Source organism: Macrosteles quadrilineatus, unplaced genomic scaffold (genome assembly GCF_028750875.1).
Source record: "Macrosteles quadrilineatus isolate MER2022 unplaced genomic scaffold, UCM_ALF_1.0 Scaffold_4__1_contigs__length_99947679, whole genome shotgun sequence".
Lineage (NCBI taxonomy): Eukaryota > Metazoa > Arthropoda > Insecta > Hemiptera > Cicadellidae > Macrosteles > Macrosteles quadrilineatus.
In genome coordinates, this window is record NW_026542597.1 from 93,920,917 (window position 1) to 93,943,974 (window position 23,058).

Consider the following 23,058-nt stretch of genomic DNA (forward strand, 5'->3'; position numbering starts at 1 on the left):
CCGTCCCCCTTAAGGGATAAAAAAGCGATCATAACTCAAAATAGTAGCCTAGTAATTTATAGTTATTATTGATAATTAACAAAGTTTCAAAACAAGTTTCAAGTTGATAAAAATGAAGTTTTATTTTAAATCTATAATAGTAAAAGATATATTACACTGTTGCGGGACTTTTGAATAACACTGTATATACATAATACTGTAAATAAAAACCAGGAACAAATAGCGTTTCTGGCCTCTAGGGTCATATGAATTAAAAAGCATATCGGTCCTGGGTCTAGGTCCTACCGGGTCACCTACGGTAATAGCTACTTCTCGAGAAAACAGGGACAATCCCACGTTTGTCACCCTAAATATTGCATTAACTGTAACACTATTTATCTTCAGTTTGTTATTAAAAATATTTGTTGTAGCTAATTATATTTCCTTGAGTAATTATTCAACATAAGAAACACAAACTAACCTTTAAGACGGACTCTCTCAGTTGCACTGCTTTTCTAACAGGTTTCCACTCAGTTGCTCAACAATCATATTTATTAAATTTTATTATTTTTACAGGATTCACCAGTTTATGGGATGGGAGGCTTGATGGAGAAAGATCTAGTTACCAAAGTCAACGAGTGTGTTGTCACCGATTCATATAGTTGGCAGAACTGCCTCGGTAGAGCTGTGAGGTTGGCGACACCTGGATACTGCTTGCAATCAGAGTTTATTAAAGAGCACGATGAATCTGTTCCTGGTGAGAAACTTAACTATGGTCTAAAGAAGTAAATGCAGTGCTCGATTTGCAGGGGAACGGAGTTCCGGTACCTCTCTTTCAGGAAGATAAAAATATTGGCATAAATAGGTACAAATCACATTAAGGGTGTTTGGTCGTAAATTTTCATGTCTGATTTTTTGTTATTGTTCAGTTGTACTAAAAATTAGAGATACAAATATATATATTATTTGTACCTCTAATTTTAGTACAATTAAACAATAAAAAAAAATAAGACATCAAATTTTTGACCAAACACCCTTAAATAGGTTACAGTTCCGGCATCTCATTTTTTACAAGTCGGGCACTGAGTTGTTAGTTTTTTACTGGGAGAGCACAATTCTGTTAACTTAGGCGATGTCCTAGCTGAGTATTGAAAAATGGCTTGCAAATAGTTATTGTGCATCATAATTCTAAATTTGATTCATTGAAAGTTATATTCCCTTCTTGATTAACTTATCCTTAAAGTTTTTAGGAACAAATCAGCAATAGGTTGAGTTGACAATACAAATAATAGAACCACTGCACTTAATTTACGCTAAAACAAGTTAGAAATTTAAGGGAAGCGTTGAACTGAAGTTTTCAGTCCCTATTTGGGGATCTAATAATTCTTTAATATATTCCTTGTCTAACTCTTCAAACATCCTTGTAATCAATGGACTAGATGTCAACTCCTATAATTAGTGTATGTACGGAAAGTAAATAAAGATATGTCTAATAACACTTAATATATTTACACTTATAATGTTAACTCACAAGACGGTAAATATAAATATGTATAAAAGAGTGGTGATCAATTTCGATTGGACACTCCAATCATCAGACCCAATAGGCGAATGACAAGAATCTTGAATGGCGTCCCTACTTATATCCCATTGGCTACGGGAAGCACCGGGCAATACATTTTTATAAGTACAACTGGATGATGATTGATGATCAACTTCCTGGACCTCACATTAGAGAGAAAAGACAACAAGATAGATGACATCTACAGGAAACCTACGCAAACGAACACTACAATCAACAATAAATCTATTCATCCGACAATTCACAAGGCGGAGATCCATGCTGTACCGAGAATATAAGATCCTACTTAGCCAAGCCAATAGGAAGAAAGAACTGGACACCATTAAGAAGATCACACAAGTTACCGGTAATGGATTTCAAACCAAGACAATAGAGGACATTGCAAGATAGACGAGGAGAAAAATCAATAGCCAGAATAAACTACACAGCAGAACAACATTAGAAGAGATGAAAGAGGAATATATTCCCGAGATCAATACAATGATAATTAATAGGTAACGTATTTATTGTGTCCATCTAATACAACATTAAACTACAACAATCTCTGTTTACAAACAAACCCCAACATCAGGTTTTATATAATCATATGATTTGTATAAAGACAGAAGGAGAGACCAGCACATCCTCCTCTCACAAGTCGAGCGTCTGGGGTAGGTCTAGTGAAATTCATCTTTAAGATTCGATAAATGAACTCGGTTTCTTCTTAATCTTCCCCCATTTTCCGTTTCCACTATGTAGGACCTGGGCTGTTTGTGCTTTCGTATGATTCTTCCTTTTACTTGCTTGTCCCTGACATAAACCATTTGTCCATCTTGTAGCTCTTCTCTTTCTCTCGTTGCATGCCTCTTATCGAACCGGATTTTCCTTTTACTTCTTATATGTTCTTCTTTGGATCTCAGTGTTTTGAGATCGGGTGTTTTTGGGACAAGGTTGACAGGAGCAATGGGCACAGTCCCTCTTACCTTTCTGTTCATAAGCAACTCTGAAGGAGAGTAACCATTCTCTAAAGATGTTGAGCGGAAAGCCAACAGGCCCTCATGTATGTCTTTACACTTGAGAATAATCTTCTTAGCAGTTGCTACTGCTGACTCGGCCAGACCATTGGACTGTGGATAGTTAGAACTACTAGTTGTTATAGTAAAACCCCAATCTCTTCCAAAGTTCTTAAAATCTTCGCTATCAAACGGGGAACCATTATCACACCTAAGTGTGTGTGGAATACCAAATTGTGAAAAGATCCTTTTCAGTATTTTGATTGTGGGTACTGCAGCAGTCGACTTTGTTGGTATCACATCCAAATACCTTGAGTAGTAGTCCTGTATCACAAAAAATAATTGACCCTTGACTTTGGCGAAGTCACATCCGACTAGGGACTGAGCACATAAAAGTCTTATCAGATGTCAGATGTTTGTTTACGATCTTCATAATTTATTACTAGGGTGATGATGCAATAAAAACCCATTAGCAGTCCCAAATCCATTAACATTTTATCACGACAATAATTTATTCAAGTACTTCCAAGAACTGTTGAGTTTTATTACTTTTATTCCTTTACGACTTTCCCCAATTCTATTTTATCATAAAAGTAATAGTTTTATGATGCTGTAAATTTTATCTCTAATTCAGTCAGTATTTTCGTGAATATTAAATTTGCCGCTGGCCATTGCCTACTGCCATAAAACATTTTATGGCTTCATATTAAACTTGTAACTAATCTACAATCTTATTTTATTAATTAAGATATTGGTTATGGATATTTTATCTTTCTTTGATTAAACAAGCGTAGTAGTAGTAGTAGTAGTAGTAGTTGTTGTTGTTTGCATAATTTTTTTCCGTTATGCAAGCCTACTCGGTCTTAAATTATGTCATTGCATGTTCTGTATCTTGTCTTATATTGTTGGATGTGGCTGTTAAGGTTTGAATGTTTTTTGTTTCCTATATTTTCTTTTGTTGTGTTGAAGGTACTTTATGCAATCTAAATCTTATGAACTAGAATTATGATAGTGATTTTGCTACCCTCATTGTAACCTACTCAATTTATATAGGCCATCCTAATTACTTAGGTCTATGCCTGGGTATTTTGACTCTTTTGAAGAGCTTTAAAATATACTAAGAAAATTTGATTGAGTCTGAGATGAACTAATGATTGATATTAACATGTGGATATTAACTTTGTAAATGAAAAGACAATAATATTACTCTGTCGTAATCCAAATTTTAGTTTCAGAAAAATATTTGCAAGAGATGTATCCATCTTATAATTAGTTTTCAAGCTGAAAAAAAAGCTCTTTGCCATTACTTCATAATAACATCCTGTTTTTCATTGTCATCTGTTGAATGTGAAAACAGCTGGTAACTACACTGTTTTCGTACTGAATGCTTTTATATGTTTTTAAAAGTTTAAAAAACAACTAGACATTGTGTTGGTTGGAAATAATTGACCAGTTGTGTGAAATTATCTGATCAATTAATGCTTCAAACATGTTTATTCCTAAACATTCTTATCCTGATTTTAAAACCACTTTATCATGGCTATTCAAAGTATCTCAGAGTAAAATAGGTAAAGCCTTTATCTTAACTGTGATTTTTCTTGACACAAGCCTCGTAGGCCTAGGAGTAAAAGGTTTTAATAATGTGTGGTACAGTAATTGTGTTTAGTTAAACCATGAATGTAGGATACTATCCATTTTCATAGTAATGTCAATGTATTAAAATAAAAAATAATGGTTTAAATACAGTTCTGAAAAGAAAACCGCAAAAATACGGGTAGCCGCGTACCGTACCGGTTTTGTACCGAGAACCGAGGTACAAAATATTGTACCGTACCGAACCGTACCGACCTTAAATTTTCAGTACCGCAGACCCCTAGTTATTAGACATATCTTTATTTACTTTCTGTAATTTAATAACACGTACAATGCTGATCACGAAGTTTTTTAGTGTATTTAGTCCTATTGCTTGTTGTTTCACTGGTGAAGATTTGTATATTTGCTGCTTTCTACAGCCAAACATCTGTCTTTGGGAGTAGTTGAGTGTTGCAACAGCAACGCACCGAGACACTTGTGCTTCGAGTACTTGGAGATAGGAGACGAGCCGCTACAGTTGCCACAGTTCTCCTGTCTCAATGCGCGCACTGTCGTTGAACACTCGGCTGCAGTGTGTTATGACTCTCACGACTGTCCGGTCACGCTGCATTGCTTCCGACCGTCGCTGGAGAATTCTACCAAGCTGGTGACCATCAGGACCAAGACCGACCGCACGGTGTTGTTCCTTGGACACCCAGCGGAAGTGTTCCACACTGTCAGTGTCAGTGACTACACCAATCTCTACGCTCTATTTCCATCCACAATCCCCGAGCGAATACGTACGTTTTGTCAGTACATTACATCTTTTTCCATTGGTATGGCACTTCTGAACATCATTCCGTGTTTTTACTTTGACGGACAACACATTGTCAGATCTCTGCTGGATATTTATCTGATCAGACATATTGAACATGCAAGTGTCAGACATGCTATGTCGCTTTGTTTTACTTTCATCGGGACATTTATTTTAAGCTTGTATTTAATTCTGGCTTTGTGGTCGTCGTCTATCAAGTAAAAGGCCTTAGGTGAATTATTTAACAGTAGCGTCCATTTAAACTGTCTAAGACAAAGTGTGACTTAATTAGTTAATTTTTTTTTTTTTAAATGCATTACAATTCATAAGTAGTAAGGTAGTTTTTAAATGTTCTTAGAACTTTTCTGGACTATTTTAGTAAAGGTTTACATTTACGTAGATTTAGAAAGATGACCAACATTGTTACTTTTGATAGGGGATTTTTCCGTTTGTAGGAATAAATTTAGAGAACTATTATTAAATTTATATGCTTAAGCATATATGTATACTATTTTACCCTTGTCACATAAAGTTCAACAAATAAGGAGTACTTTTGTTTCAGATAGGTTATAGGTTTAGATGTTTGCAAATTCCAATGTTAGTTTTAATACGTTCAATATATTTTTTTTTTTATATTCTTTTAACTTGTTTGCTTATTGTCAACATCCATGATTATAATAATCTGCCTATTTAGTGCCTAAAACCATTTTAGTACCATAAATTTGATTTAATTTGTAGTTCAAGTAATAGTCTATTTGTGAGTAAACCTTTCCAACATTTAATTTTAATTGTCCTATATATCTTATTAGTTTTGTTACAGGCCTACTAAAGAAATTGTAATGTAACTGCTAAAAATCTTAGTTTCAGGATTAAGTTAATTCAAATCCAGCAAAAATAATATTAGTTTTACTCTGTAATTCTACTTTAGGGATGTTGCTAGTTAGGCCTAGTGGTTTGGGCTAGGACCTTCCATCCAGAAAAGCAAGGTTCAAATCTCACCACTCATCGGCAGTCTATCATGTCATTTTTACATATCACCCAGTCCTTAAGCTATAAATCCATTAATATGAACCAATTAATTGTCTGTGTTAAAGATCTCCCACCTAGAAATTCAAATTCTTTAAGGATTGTTTCTTTGACAAGAAGTAACAAGTAGAGTATAAGAAACTATTTTGGAATATTTCATTGTACAATACAAAAACAGGAACTTCAACAACTTCATCTATAGTAATAGCTGTTCGTTGTTTGGTATAAAATAAATAAATTTGCCAAGTGTTATCAAAACTAATATATCCATAAACAAGCAAACTACAACCATAAGAATAACATGGTAATTTTAAATTTACAATTTTTAGAATTTTCTCCGTTACCAATTAGGTACCTGACAAAAACACTTTGACATACTAAATTATTTGTTTTTTTAAGCTCCTTAAAAGGTTTGGAGAGAAATGTGGAAATTTTGTGTTTTGAGGGTCAAAAATGAGAAAAACCAATTTTTACCCCATAAAACCACCCGTAAAACCCCGTTCTCATGGTCCGATCATGCTGGTTTTTCAAACTCATTCAAGTTTATCCCGCCTTAAACCTTTAAACCAAATTTCGTGAAAATATGAAAAAAATTGCTCTAGTAGTCTTGTTCATGGACAGCAAAGAGTGGAAATGTAAAGACTGTCGAAGCTCTTCGTCCAGCAGTGCTACCTAACCCCATTTGAACCAGGAACAAAAACACGCTTCACAATAATCAACATCACGCCTTTAAATTTACGATAACTAAAACCGTAATATGGCGAGATGATTGCATTGTATTTCAACAAAGGTTATGATTGAAAGTTACTTTACTGTTTATTTTGGGTGGGCCCGGCCCACTTGGCCCTTATGGAAGCGCCGCCACTGGCTGCAATGGTGGTAAAGTGCAAAGCTACTACCTTTGCAGCACCTACCTGAACCTTTATACAGTCTGGTCATGGGCACTACACTAAGCATACACACTTGATGGACGGGTGGGACATTATAATAGCTGCTTTAATATGACATCGTTTGGAGCAAAGCAGGTTGTAGCTGAATGAATAAATGAATTTATTTTTCATATTACAAAACATGTTACAATCATAATAATTGTTGAGAAATTTAAACTGGTCACATTTTCAAGTAGTGTGACCAGTTACAAGCTTAAACATATATAATATATAATAAATTGTTGAGCATAGCGTCATATGACAAATATTTTATCCGAGTTGGCGAGATAACCTACATCCTATTGAGAACTAAGCCAAGTGATTGTTCTCTTACAAAAATGTTTAAAATTTCTTGTACTTTTAATATGAAGCAGAAGTTGATTGTAAAATTTTGGACCCAAGTATTGAAATGAATGCCTGAAAAAAGTTTAGTTTACTTTGGGTAATTTAATAGATTTATTTGTAAAACTTCTTGTACTGTAATGATGATTTGGAATTATATTTTCTCTGTTTCCGCTCCGGATGAAGAACAATCTCAGGACTATAAAAATAAAAAGATGTTGAACTGGTAGAATGCATAACTGTTGGTATAATGGAAAAGAGCTAGTTTGTTTAGGACTTTTGAGAATTATTCGCAAGAAAAAATGTTAAGTTGTTCTTATCTTCTCTATTAATGTTTTGTAAGTACCTCCCCAGCAAGGCAAAGCATATTGTAATCTCGAGTTTATCAGTGCGAAATAAAGTGTTTGTAAAAGTGAGGTGTTGCAAATATTTTGAATAAAATATAACTTTCTAATTTGTGATCTTAATTTTGAGTGTAGTTCTAAAATATGGTGTTCAAAAGTTAGTTTCTCATCAAGCAAAACTCCCAAGTATTTATAGTACAATAAAATTATGTTTTGACCCCCAAAAAATTAGCACAACCAAGGAATTTGGTACAAATGTTGGGTGTCCCTTCCTTTTGAACATACTAAAAGTCCCCTAAAATTGAAGCTGTGCTACGGCCGCCATATTGGGAAATGGCGGCATATTTCTGTATTTTTGGCTATAGTGGCTTTATTATTAGAGATACAGGAAAAAGCTAAATGTACAAAATGTAGTCCATTTAAAATACACATTTTTCGTATTTATCATTTTTCTCTAAACCCAACGGTTTTTGAGTTATTTGTGATTAAGTATATTTAATTTTTCTATTTATCAAAAATAGACGAAAAACATGGAAATTGACGGTTGCTTTCAAGGTTTACGATAATTCATCCCATTTAGTCAAATAGTGTGATACTATACTATAAAATTTTAAAATTTAACTATATTTTATGAGTAAAACAACTCCACCACAGCTAACCTGTGGACTCAACAAATGTCCATTTGATTGGATGTTTTATTACATATGTATATAAATAACATTAGGTTTAACAGGTACCTAGGTTTGCTGCTACAGGGAGGGTAGTATAGTGCGTTTTTTTAGTAAAATATCAATAACTTAGTATAAAATAAAAAAAAATTCCAGGTTTGATCAAAATAAATCTATAAACATGCAAACTACAACAGTTAACTAATTCATAAGAATAACATGGGAGTTTTAAATTTACAATTTACAAATTTAAATATACAAATAAATGTTGGTTGTGTTGACCATCGACTTTGACGGTTACTTTCAAGGTTTACGACAATTATTCATCCCACTTAGTTAAACCGAGTGATATCATGGATAAAACATTCTCCCATAGATTTTTTATCCTTATGGATCAGCCAAAGTATTTTGTTGTTAGTTCTGTCCGGTGGGCTGTAGAGGTCGTGTTTTGTTTACAAATTGTTTCTAGTTATTTCAGTCATTGAAAACCTCGTCAAACCAAATAAAAAGACCTAATCGTGCTTACCCTAGTTCTATAACCAAACATTATAATACAAATCACAAAAATTGCCCCTAAAATAATAGAAACTCTTCGTCACTAGCGTCACCAACGTGAACTAGACACGAAAAACGACCTTCCAAATTTGCAATAGGATGTCAAGTCTGCTTGTGTTAGTTAGTGTGGTAGTGCCATCAAAATATTAAAATGTTACTTTATTAAATGGGTACAAAATGAGGATAAAATATTAATATGACTGTTGCGTACTTTACAAAATATGGTTGATTACTTCACTACATACAATATTACTTGGTACGAGTTAATAGGGGAGAATGGGGCACATTTGAACACTTTTTAAACTAAAATTTTTAAATAGGTGAATTTATGTGTTTTTAATAAAAATATTATTACATTTAGTTTTAACATAATGTTAGCTTTAATTGAGTTATTTTTTAAACCCTCTAAGTTAACATGTTAATGTGCAATATCTGTTTTCACAAAGGTATGCAAATCGTTCAAAAGTACCCCACTGGTACTTTTGAACAAGAAGTGGGGTACAATTGAACACACTAATTAAGTAAAATGAAAATTTTTATCTTACAGAAATCGTTATGCATGTGTGTTGATAAAAACAGTTCTTATTTCTATTGGAACTAATTCTTCATTTAATGTTTTAGATTCATGTTATTTATAGCTAAATGTTGCAAAGTTAATAGCAAAATTATATTAGTTCGCTGCATGTGCAGTTCTCACACTCATTGGTTGGTTGAGGAAGCTTATAGTTTTAAATTATCATTATTCATTACTGTCTTGTATAGGAAACAAATATAATCAGTTGGGGTACATTTGAACATCATGCTTACCAGAGGAAAACAGTGGTGTTCAAATGTACCCCTCAGACTCTTGTTTAAATCTACCCCACTAGACACCATTTTGCAAAAAGTTAAATTATGTTTTCTTGGATTGTAATTTATCAATGTGAAGTGCATGATTGTATCTAAATATGTATAAGCCATAAGGTAAATGGATCAAACTTATCTGTAATGTAGTTTTTCTATGGAAAATTTACAAATCCCTACTGCTTAAAAAATTGTCTTATGGCGCTCTAAAACTTCTTTCCCCAACAACAAACTAAGAACTGATCAGAAATTGAGGGAGATGAATGCAACCAGTTGCCCTATTGGAGGGCTACATTTTACATCTGGTCCATGGCCTGAGAGTATAAAAATGACGGCAAATTTAAACCGTTCAAATGTGCCCCATGTTCAAATGTGCCCCACTCTCCCCTATTACTCAAATAACTTGCTCCATCTCCTTTTGAAAACCCCTTCGGTTAGTATTCGAATCATGACGAATAATCGCCATCTTTTTAGTAAACTCAACTACAATTTGTAAATTGTAAATTTAAAACTCCCATGCTATTCTTATGAATAAGTAAACTGTTGTAGTTTGCTTGTTTATAGATTTATTTTGATCAAACCTGAAAAATTTGTTTTTTTTATACTAAGCTATTGATATTTTACTAGGAAAACACACTATAATACCCTCCCCATAGCATCAAACCTAGGTAATTGTTAAGCCTAATTTTATTTATATACACTTAATAAAACATCCAATCAGTCAAATGGAAATTTCCTGAGTCTGCAGGTTTGCTGTGGCGGAGTTGTTTTGCTCATTAAATAAAGTTAAATTTTAAGATTTTATAGTATCGCACTATTTGGGATGACTTTGACTAAATGGGATGAATTATCGTAAACCTTGAAAGTAACCGTCAATTTCCATGTTTTTCGTCTATTTTTGATAAATAGAAAAATTAAATATACTTAATCACAAATAACTCAAAACCCGTTGGGTTTAGAGAAAAATGATAAATACGAAAAATGTGTATTTTTAAATGGACTACATTTTGTACATTTAGCTTTTTCCTGTATCTCTAATAATAAAGCCACTATAGCCAAAAAAATACAGAAATATGCCACCATTTTCCAATATGGCGGCCGTAGCACAGCTTCAATTTTAGGGGACTTTTAGTATGTTCAAAAGGAAGGTACACCCAACATCTGTACCAAATTCCCCACTTGTACTACATTTTTTTAGGTTTAAGGAATTTTTTGCCTATTTTTACTGCACTAATAATCGGTTTTACTTTTTCTAAAGGTTGGCAGGTACATAAGTGGAATTTGCAGGTAGGGAAGTGAAAAATTAAAGGAGAAGGGGTGTCAAAACCAAAGAAGTCAAAATTAACATATTTTGTCTTACTAACATTTATTTGCATTTTTTTTATGGAGCACCATTTTCTGATTAATAAAAGATCGTAAGTTAGTTGATGGAATCTGCAAGGCAACCAACTATCGACCGAGGGGTTATCGTTTTGAGTGTAATAAGCGGTATCAGCATTCTGACACATACTTTCTCCCATAAATTTGTCAACAACCTTTATCATGTGTAAAGCGGTGAGAGTAAATATACGGAAATGGGATTTGTACACTTTTGTTCAGAATTTAAAGGACTATATACAGGGTGATTGGTACTCAGTGTGACAAAACATTTTTGGTGTAAGTACAAAGTAAATGAAGTGTGATGATGCATATCAAATGTTCCAAGTCTAAAAATTAGGTTCCCAAAAAATTATTTTATGTTTTTCAAAAATAACCATGCTTTTATTTAAACTTGATACAGCGATTTCTCAATTACCTGTATATGGATTTGAGTAGATAATGTAATTTTCGCGTTCTACATTAAATTTTGGACAAGAATAATGGAAAATGACGGAGGATCAGTTGTAAAAACTCCATTGTAATAGATTCAAAGATAAAAATTAAGATGTTTGATACAAATTTAAAAAAAACAATGGTATATTGCATTTTTCACACCCTGTATACAAGAAAGTGTCGGAATATGTTAAAAACTGTGGCATTTTATAAGCTTTCCAACCATATGCTACACCATTGAGCTTTATGTCTGCTTATGTACCGTACGCTTTAGTGGTTTGAAGACTACAAAGCATGGTGTCTTTAACATTTAAAACATAGAAAGTCTGCATGTATTAAGCGAAAGTTGTATTTTTGTTTCAGCTTGAACAGTAAAAACAGTAAAAAAGTTCCCTGTTTTCTGGTATTCAAACCACTAAAACAAAAAAATATCTAAACCTCAATAGTGTAGCATATGGTTCGAAAGCTTATAAAATGGCGCAGTTTTTAACGTATTCCGGCACTTTCTTGTACACAGGGTGTGAAAAATGCAATGGACCATTGTTTTTTTAAATTTTTATCTTTTAATCTATTTACAATGGAGTTTTTGCAACTGATCCTCCGCCATTTTCTATTATTCTTGTTCAAAATTTAATGTAGAACACGAAAATGACATTATCTACTCAAATCCAAATACAGGTAATTGAGAAATCACTGTATTAAGTTTAAAAGCATGGTTATTTTTGAAAAACAAAATATTTTTGGGAAGCTAATTTTTAGATTTGGAACATTTGATATGCATCATCACACTTCATTTACTTTTTACTTACACCAAAAAATTTTTGTCACACTGAGTACCAATCACCCTGTATAACATACTAAATTTTTATCAAAATCGTTCGGGCCATTTTTGTGAAAATCCGATTTTTTCGTTATTTTATGGGGTTTTTATGGGAAAATAACATAATTTACAATAACTTTTGAACCGTAATTTTTACAGAAATGGGATTTGTACCATTTTGTTCAGAATTTAAAGGGCTACAACATACTAAATTTTTATCAAAATCGTTCGGGCCATTTTTGAGAAAATCTTATTTTTCCGGTTTTTTATAAGAAAATCCCCATTAAAAATCAAAATTTCAAAAAAATGAAAAACTCCTGGAGTTACCATGGATTAGAACCTACATACCAAACTTCATCGAAATCGGACCACAGGTGTTGTGCCTAGCTCTGTACACATCCAGACACACACACACAGAGACATCACTTCGAAAACCACTTTTTTGGGTCCAGGGGGACCCAAAACGAATATATCCACTCAAAACTCAAACTCGAAAATTTTGACGAAAACAATAATCTCCATATACTATGGTATAGGGGGAGAAAGTAAAAAAGAGCAATATCGTCTGCAATTGTTCACTGAAGGTTGTTGGCACTTAAACACTAATTTATTTTAAATTCTAACCAATTTGAAAGTTTCTGTAGCGAAGCACGGGTATTTCCGCTAGTTACTGTATATAGAAGCGTACGCCTAACGGTTACGTAAAAATTCCATAAAACTGTAAATTTAAAATTCCCTGTTATTCTTACGGAGGATAAGTAAACTGTTGTAATTCACTTGTTTATGGATATACTATGATCAAAGTTGGTGAATTTACTTATTTCATTGTAAGCTATTAACATTTCACTAAAAACACCTAATTACCTTCCCTGTAGCAGCAAACATGGGTGCTTGTCTTACCTAAAGGTTTATTACAACAAGAGACAAGACAGACTACGTGTACAGTTGATGTCATACTATCTAATTACAAAGATGGATAGTGATGTGACGAGTCGGGTCAGGGCTACAGATATACAAGGGCTGGCTCACTCCTTTGATGTTAGCGGTCGCCGCCTGATCCTACTTCCCCTCCCCCGCCCCTCCTCAGTGACGTAGCGGAGATACATCGGCGCGAGGCGCGACGGTAGCCTAGCACGGCAGCACAGCATATTAATAATTGTGTTTATAATAATGTAGCTTTATAGTGTGATTTTTAAAGCGGGTTTCGTTAACCCTCCAACTTGCAATGGGCGAACTCTGTAGTGGCAAGGCATTTTTGTCGATTTTGCAGTCATATTTTCGAAAATTCATATAAACTAATCCAACAGATCAAACCTATGAACCGTATTTATTATTTCCAACTTAAAGTGTTCGTAATGAAATGAAGAATTTGAAAATGGCAACAAAATTAATATTAAAAATATTGTAGAAAATATTGTCAGTAGGTAGAAAAATTGCTGCATGAACCAAAAATGTTTCATAAGATATACAAATTGTTTGGAATTTATTTCCCTACATGGAAATGTAAAAAGATTCCAATTACCATATATACAAAGTTATGGCCCAAAAATAATAGAATGGCAATTTTCACGATTTTGCACAACAAATTTCAAATAAAACAGAATAAATGTATTATCAAGAGATAAAGTAAAAGCAAGCATTTTTAGGCAATAATATTGGAGATCAAATGAAGTAAGAATTTTTTATGTATACTGATCATTTCAATAGATGTTTATGACTTTTAATAAATGTTTATATTTGTCTAGAAAAACATTTTGTTATTTACACGTATATATTATTTTTAAAACCCCACAAACCAACTATATAAAATGAAAGTAAACTTATTCCCCTACATGAATATACATAGTTATAAAGGCAAATATACAAAAATAAATATTTTAGTTTTTTTCTATAAAATGCTGCTGTGCCTTTTTCATTTGGCGATTAAATCGTTTGTTAATTATGACGAAATGTTTCAACAACGGGCTAAATGTAATGTCCCAGACCTCAAATTAAGTAAGTATATCGACATAAAACAGTTTATAAACTAAATAAGTACAATTTTTACAACTAATAAATACGATTAAAGTGATAAATTCAAACCCGCGATATTCGTTGTTGGTAAACAGTCAATGAAGTTCACAAAAACTGGATAAAAATAGTGTCTCAAGTTTCTAAAAGTAATGTCACATTACAGTCGAGGCACAATAAATAATATCGTAACTATAAACATTTACAATGTATAATCACGATGTAAACTGATAAAGTAAAATCACACCAAAACTCGACTTGTTAGTTATTGGTCAACAGAGATTTAGGTTAGTTAGTCAGGCAACTTAATGTATTTTTCCAACTATATGTTATTTTAATGTAATAAAATATGTAGGGCCTATAATAAAATGTAATTGATTAATTGAAATTCTTTTCCTTCCTGTAAAAGTTACAAAATACTAAGTATAGGTAATGTATTTTTATACAACCTCATTTTATATAACCTTAATGAATCCTAAAAGGTATGAATAAGTAATAAATAAATACAATTAATAATCCATACATTAAGCAATTCGAGCAATACGAACACAGATATTACACAGTAACTTAATGCATTGAATCAATAACTTCAGTATTCTTAGCCATCGCTTTACATTCCACTCCCATCCTTAAATATCTACTAAAGTTAATTTGTTACTTATTAAAATTGATGTTATACGTAATCCTATTTTAAAATCAATTACTTTTATTATAAAATACATTAATACCTAATAAAAAATGTCCAACATAGAGCTTAATAAACGCTAAATGTGCGGTAATACCAGCGCTCACACAGGCAATGATATACGGTGCCGGGCGCCCGAGGTATCGCCGTGACGTCACAGCGGCGGAGTGGTGGGGAGCCACCTGGCATCACTTTCTGAGCTCGCGTGGCCTAGCCCTTGTATATCTCTAGCCCTGGAGTCGGGTACTTTTCTGACTCGAGTGACTCGACTCGCCAACTGCCGTGAACTTGAGTTACGAGTCGAGTCAGACTCAACTCGAAACTCGACCCGTAACCAATGCATCTTAGGAGTCCGCAACAACTCGGTGTCGACCAATAGGGTTATAGTTTTGTTTTGCGAGTCGGCCGACTCGGTAGCAGCCAATAGTGTGTCAGCTTTACGAGTCGACTCGACTCGACTCGAGACGTTCCGAGTTCGTGTGAGTTCGGCATTCTCCGTACGAGTTTGTTAGTTTTGCGAGTCGGCCGACTCGGTACCGGCCAATAGCGTGTCAGCTCAGCTTTACGAGTCGACTCGACTCGAGACGTTCCGAGTTCGTGTGAGTTCGGCATTCTCCGTACGAGTTCGTTAGTTTTGCGAGTCGGCCGACTCGGTACCGGCCAATAGCGTGTCAGCTTTACGAGTCGACTCGACTCGAGACGTTCCGAGTTCGTGTGAGTTCGGCATTCTCCGTATGAGTTCGGTTTTGTTTTGCGAGTCAAACTCGTTACACATTACGAGTTCGTGTAGCTTCGGCAATCTCCGTACGAGTTCGTACCAACTCGAGTTGTAATTGAGATGACTCGAGTTGACTCGACTCGGGTCTTGACTCGAGTCAACTCGACTCGCCAACTCAACTCGTCACATCACTAAAGATGGACTGTCTAATTTAGCCATGTAAAATATACAAAACTATACAATCCAAGGTCAATCAATATTTGATTTATGCAGTTTAAAACAGTCATATATGAATTGATAAACTATTAACAACTTACTTTAATATAAATATTGTTTGTCAATTAATGTGCTTGTTTCGTATTGGTGCTTCTTTATTTAAAATGTAAATAGATACTATTTAACATGCGAGACTTGGTGGATCAAAACATTCTTTATATTAGTGCAATATATTATAGGTCTAAGTCAATTGTGTTCCTCTTAGTTTAAATGTTGTAAATAGGTGAATAAAATAGTTTGACATGGACAGTTTGAATTTATTTCTGGACTCAAAAATGCATCAGCTCTGCCTGAATATTATCTTTGATTTTATCCTTGTGAGTGAAGAGCTGTAAAAACAGACTCTGGTTAGCATAAACTAAATTTTAACAGTTTTGATTTAAAAATATGAAACTCAGTGCCGGCGTCCAGAGTCCACCTGTCTAGAGCTTGGTGGGAGAGAACTAAAATAAACGCTAAAAATTGGTGTATTATTTGACAGTTTACACCTCATATCTATCAGACATTTTGCTACTTTTAGTTCATCCTTAGGCTGTGTGTCCATGTGTCCACAAAAAACTTGCTTCAAAATAGTTTTTTGTTGTGGTCATAACTAGAGGGAAAAATATATGAAATTAGAAGTAAATTAAGATAATTAATCTATGGAAGTCAAATGGTTGCACACACCTATTAATAGGCAATCACTAAAACTATTAATCTGATAAGTATTATATTTATTCACCTACAACAAAATGAACAAGATAGCAAACTTTTATTTAGCAGAACTCAGGTCTAAAGATTGTTGTAATTCTTTCAAACTTCTTTCTCCATGCTTAATCATCATTTTTATAGTTATCTGAAACAAAAATATATATGTAAATAAATATTTTATATTTAAAATTGTAAAGAAAAATTAACTTTAGTTTATTTGTAAAGGAAAAATGGGGATTTTATGTATTGTCTATTTTCTAACCAATAACTCTTTACAAATCTGTTGGTTGCCCCTAGGTTGGAAGAATCAAGAGAAAATCATTAACAGAGCAATGGTAGTGAAAGCTTGAGGTTAAATTAAAATTATTAGAGTGAGTCCTGAAGAATAAAAATTATTCCCAGGGATATTTAGGTGACGGTCTTGGTACTGATAGATTTTTTGTAGCATTAGCTGTAGCTACGCTACTTTTAAGATTTTGTAGCTTTATCTGCTACATTTTTCAAGTAGTTGTAGCGGAATTTTAGCTACTTTTCTCGCTACATTCACATTGATTGGGATAGTGATTTTTATTACAACCTTACGTGAAACAACCTCTTTCAAACAAATTTTCAAGAAAATTAGGCCGAACTACTTTAGATTCAGATTCAGAAACACTTTATTCAAGATTTTAATTTTACAAATATAAATGCAGAATGGCGTCAATAAATACAATTAATTCTATAAAATATTATCAAAATGCTCACTAAATGAGTAGTAACATTTGCTTAATATAAATATGTTCAATTTTTTTTTAAATGTCTTAATATTATTAATTTCCATTAAATCTTTGGGCAGAGAATAAAAAAACCTAGTACCTGCAGCAGTGGGTTTTTTTTTATTATAAAACTCTAAACTATGCCTCTGGATGGCTGGGTAGTTCCGATGCCGAGTATTATAATTATGGGTCATTCTCAATTTTGGAAGTGTATGTGTATTCATTTCACTTTTTAGATTGATTATAGTTTTATAAATATATAATCCATACACTGATATTTAATTTAGCAAAATACTGTTTTGCCGATTGGTTTTCTCCTAAGTTTAACATGATACGTATGGCTCTCTTTTGCTTGACTTTCTTGGCTTCATACAGCTGGTGCAGCCTTTTTATTACCTATTACAACCTTGAGTGGACATGGAAGCCATTATATGAGTGTTATGCACATTTTTGGTTCTCATTTCCTTCATTTGTTGCTCTATGATTACTGACAGATAAAATAAAATCGCTAAATGCAGACGACGTTTAGACGTTACTGGTGATAAGAGAAGCTGTTGAATGATTATAAGTGATTGACAGGGAAATTAGTAATCAATGTAAGTAGTTTCTTTATTTTATCGATAGTTTCAACTTCGGTTTTATAAAAAACCAACACTAAACCTTAAAGTAATGAGAAAGCTGGTCTATCAACCTTCACTTCAGCTTTTGATTGTGGTTAATCATCACAAGCCCCTCCTTGTTTGGATTACAAAGATTTTTTAAAGGCTTACTAAATTAACGAAGAGGAAATTACCTGAAGAAATTTGAGACCTGCCTGGACTATATAATAGTTGTAACATTAACAAAAAAATTTCCATATAACATGAAACTTACATTTAAAAAATTGCATAGTTTGCTCCTACTTACAGCTCTTGTCAAGGACTATTCCTAGGCTATGCTATTGGATTAAGACGAATAGCAAATTTAATTAATAGAAATATATCTGTTAAGTGCTTGTATAAGAACAAGCCTACTACAGCCAACAGCTGGAGTTTCAAAACAATGTTTGTTTCCCATGTTAATCTTATGGAGAAATATGAAACTTTAAAGGGCCACAGGGCCTCCTCACTCTTTAATTATTTACCTAAAATAAAAGTTTCCTGCACAACTTCATGCTACGCTCTTTCCAATTACACCAAAAACATGTCTGGGACGGGTGGCGTCGTCCTGTAATCCAGCTACTAGGAGGTCACGAATTGTGGATATTTATAGGGATGCACTGTGGATGCGATGCTCCCTGGTGTGGATTAACGTCCGCACTAGTGAGTACTACGACTATCCGCAGTACTATCCTGATAATTAGACCAATTCGTAAATTACAAGGAAAAATGTGGTTCGGATTCCACTATAAACTGTAGGTCCCTTAGTTGCCATTAGCTGTATGGGCAATTAATTAACAGCTGTGTCTAAGGAACATGTCGGCCTTAGTCACTAACAAGACTACAAGATCGCTCCACTCATCCTACACTCATCATTCACTCATATTTGGGTTAAAATACGCAAATAGTGGCGTCCCCATCTTAAAATAATTGATAATTGATAAATTGATAAATTGAATTGTCAATCGGTTTAGTAGTTTCGGATGAGTAATTGTCACAAGAATCCTGCTTGCGTATTAAATAAGTATATAGATTTAATTGAGGCTACTAGCACTATAAATCCTGTTGTAAATTGTTACTGGCCAGTACTTGTTTTGCCCTTGAAGATCAGATCTCATTGGCTGAGTGCAGTGCCAGTTATGCTGGACACTTAATCCTTGGTACAGCTTATTTACAAAGTATTTTTATTAAATTATTTACCAGCGCTGTGGGGAGTAGCCTAAAAAAACCTATGCACTTAATCAGTTAATAAGAGCCTGCATGCCCCCCCCCCCCCCCGCAAGTTTGTTTGCTGGGTCCCCCTCTCTCAATAATCTGTAAAAACATTATCACATGTATTACCGCCTAAACTTGCACTTTAGCTTGGCACGGCATCTCCCGAGGCATCATTGTCGTCTTCAAAGATCTCGATGTCTTCATAAAAGATAATCATAAAAATTTGAAAAGAACAGTCATTTTATTTTATGAAATATTTTGAATGTTTCAAGGATAAAACTGCAAACCTGATAAGTATGTTTTATATTTGAACATAATTGGTGATCTAAATTTAGTTTGCAAACATTATCAAGATTTGTTTTTTTACAAATGTTATTATTAAAAATATAATTGTATTTTCCGGATTCAATGACATGTCAGTAAAAGTGTATTTTAAAATTCCGTACAAAAAAGCAATTATTGAACATAATTTTACCTGATTCCCAATTTATGTTTTAACTTACCCACTGTGGATACTAATGTTTCTTTTTAAAAATATAATGAGTTGGTTTTATTTATACCTATGTAAACAGAAAAAATGCTTTATACAAATTAAGGATACATTAAACATAGGGAAAATACCTCCTCAGTGTGATGTTTATTTGTCTCAAAATCTTGTCTTGCCCACTGTCTTAAGTCTCTCTGGCTCTCCTTATCAGGTATTTGTTTGATACTCCGTAAAATATCTCTATAAAGCTTCAACACTTGTTGCCTTAACATAAACTGAAACAAAGTAATAGAATTAAGCTCATTTCAAACTTAGTTTAGGTAGCTATGCTATGGGCCATTCTAAAATTAAGTGGAATTCCATCCAAGTTTTTTCTTTTCATTATTTTATGAAAGAATATTTATTTCTAATCTTTTTTTAAGACTAAATAACAATCTGAATACATTTATAGACGTACACCCTTTGTAGAGGCTTAGAATGAATATAATATAATATACTATCTTACTATCTTATATAGTACTAAAAAACTTTTGCAAAACTTATGACAGCTAGCCTGACCATACTACTGAACCGAATTACACACAGTTGGTACCAAATGAAAGACATTTACCTGTCATGTGCAGAATCTATATAAATAGGCACATGGGCAAAAAGTGTCTTTTTAACCCTCGCTCATTTTTAGACCTCGGCTTTGCCTAGATCGTAAAACTCAACCTCGCGTCTAAGAGTCACTAAAGTTCCACTTAATTTCAGAAAGGCCCTGATCTAACTAAAGCATTTTAATGTGTCAAACCTGCTACAGTATTTTACATTTTACTCCTGAGGTGGCTCAGATTTATTAGCAACCGATTCCAAGTTACTGAAATTCAATAAAACACCAATTCGAAATCTGAAAGAACTTCATCAACAAAAAAATTTATCTTTCCTTGGACTTCCTCTTTCTTGTTTTATATTAAGTAAACACAACAGATTCTGTTCCGGAGATCAATCTCTACCTATTTGAGGATGACACAACAATGATCGTAAGGGGGACTGACAGCGCGGTCCTGGAGGCCGAACGATCAAAGAGCAAACAATTTGGCTGGCTTCTTCCCTTCAAACAAACTCAAGTTAAGTTAACTTCACAAAAAAACAGGATACATGTTTTTTTGCCTAACAGCAAAAAACAAAATTCTGAAAAACTCGTTGGTAGTTCTGTGATTGACTCTGCAGCCAATGAGTGTTTGTGGTGTAGTGGATAGAGTACTCGGCTGATGTCTAAGAGGTATTCAGATCGCATCCCATCGGTGACACTAATTTTTTGTCAAAGATTTTGCTTAGAATTAAATTTCTTTTTTAATTTAATTAAACTGTACATCATTTTGTTAGAATTTGAGGCATTGGTAATACATTTTATTTTATAAACAGAATTTAACCTTCATTCGACTTTTTCATTAGCCTATCATTAAGTTTGTTAGCTTTAGGCCTACAGCCTCTGCAGGCTTGAGCAGAGATCCAGATGTCAATATCTTTCCTAGTTCTGTTCAGTACAGTATGGCTAGATAGATGTGATTTGTCTGATTATCATCTATTTTCCACTGCATTGAACAGAACAGAAGGATTATTACAGAGATCAACGTCCTGTTACCAGACGCGTGTATCCTCTGACTATTTTAAAATCAACAGATAGGCCCTAACTTAAACTAACACTAAAAATTATTGTGCGTTGAATGGAAAAACATAAGTGCTGCAGTTTTCTTCGACTTAGAGAGAAACTAGTTTTGGCTTCTACAATCATAGGCCTAGCACAGATTTGTGTTGATTCATAAGTTAGCAAAAAAAATTGTTGTTAATTGCATCATGTTTGTTAATGGTGTTTAGTCATTTATCGCATTGTATAACCAGCTTAATAATATATTTTTTCCTAAGCCATTTAAGTTGGGCTAGCTTATAGGCCTAGGCCTATTATTATTTATAAGTTAGGTAGATTCATATAGGTAGCCTAGGTAAGTTAACTAATAAGATCTTGCAATTGTATCAAATATTAGTCCTATTTAGCCTATCTAGCTCAATGGGAGAAAACAAAATTAAAATACCCTACATTATTTGTGAATGATATTAGGTCTACACAGTGAAGTGTTAAAAATGTTATGTTACACAGTTGTTAGGCTGAGACGGACCGCAAATAACTGCTGCTGAATGGAAATGACAATAAAATCACCTGTTTCAGTGACAATGCTGGGTTTTTAATATTACTTGCCATGTAGACTACGCTGTAATGATCTATAAATATTTTACAATATATACAAGTTTTATTTAGAACTGGAGCCTAACCCAACTAAAAACATTGACATTGACTTTTGACAAACTAAACAACAAACACTAACACTAAACGAGGTGACTTGACGTGCTGCTAATAGCCACTGCCAACCCCCAACACTAAGACTAAACTAAACAAACAGTAAACACAACACACAACACAGCACAGTTCAGTTACATTACTTACATTTTAGTAACATCAACATCCATTGGCGTGAAACTGGCAATAGATCAGCAATAACCCACTCCACTTCTCCTACTTCCCCTCCGACGAATATACGTCACAGTAAAACGTCATAACAATGATGGCGTCACAGCAGGATTCGTCATAGAGCCGACGTCATAACCTCCAAAATATCAAGTGGCGGGAACTTTTTTTGGCGGCACACGGCCATGATGGCGTTCGGTTGTTCCCACGAAGCGTTGAGTATAGCAAGTGTCTGAAATATATGTAAAAAACTGCATAAATAAATTAATGTTTTCATGGAGTTGTAAACAAAGTAAACGCTTAAAGCCTATCCTAGCACTAAACCTTATAAATAACTTCTTGATCAGCATTGTATAAACCTTATACTAAGTTATAATTATTTGTACACTCGTATTGGTTGAAATGTGTAAGAATATTACAATAGGCCTATGTATTTTATTGCTGAAGTACCCTTTACAACGATCTTATTTACTCGTATACCCTGACTAATTTACAGTTGAGATATGTAACCGTGAATGGCGTTGGTGAAACTTTGGTTCCATAAGAACCCATCGTACTTAAAAAATTACCATAAATTTCTATTGCTGGCCTATTCCCTTGGTACGATTTCCTGTTTTTCTTTTGAAATATGTTTATTACATTGTTATGAACTGGAAAACACGTAGTTTATGTTTTAACACTCATTTATAGTTGAGAAATGACATTGAATGGCGTTGGTGTGACCTCGGTTCCATAAGAACCCAACCTACTGAAAATAGATTTTATTCGTTTATATATGTTAGTTACTCCTTAATAAAGAC

The 23,058-nt window shown here is 33.7% G+C and overlaps 2 protein-coding genes across 4 annotated transcripts in view; one reads left to right on the forward strand and one right to left on the reverse strand.

The window, feature by feature from the left end:
- The window catches only part of LOC128992537 (membrane-bound transcription factor site-2 protease-like), a 32,237-nt gene extending 26,555 nt beyond the window's left edge, over window positions 1-5,682 (forward strand). For all 3 annotated transcript variants that reach the window (XM_054416158.1, XM_054416159.1, XM_054416160.1), the window contains 2 exons: window positions 556-736; window positions 4,566-5,682. In XM_054416158.1, the coding sequence (XP_054272133.1) occupies window positions 556-736; window positions 4,566-5,161 (777 nt within the window). In that variant the 3' untranslated portion in view covers window positions 5,162-5,682. The remainder of the gene's footprint in view (window positions 1-555; window positions 737-4,565) is intronic.
- Window positions 5,683-16,659: 10,977 nt separating this feature from the next.
- On the reverse strand, window positions 16,660-22,213 carry LOC128993212 (LYR motif-containing protein 2-like). The gene is made up of 3 exons (XM_054416975.1): window positions 21,953-22,213; window positions 19,887-20,027; window positions 16,660-16,802 (listed from the first exon to the last, which is right to left on the reverse strand). The coding sequence occupies exons 1-3, from the start codon at window positions 21,992-21,994 to the stop codon at window positions 16,719-16,721; spliced, it is 267 nt and encodes an 88-aa protein (XP_054272950.1). The 5' UTR covers window positions 21,995-22,213; the 3' UTR covers window positions 16,660-16,718.
- Window positions 22,214-23,058: the final 845 nt, after the last annotated feature.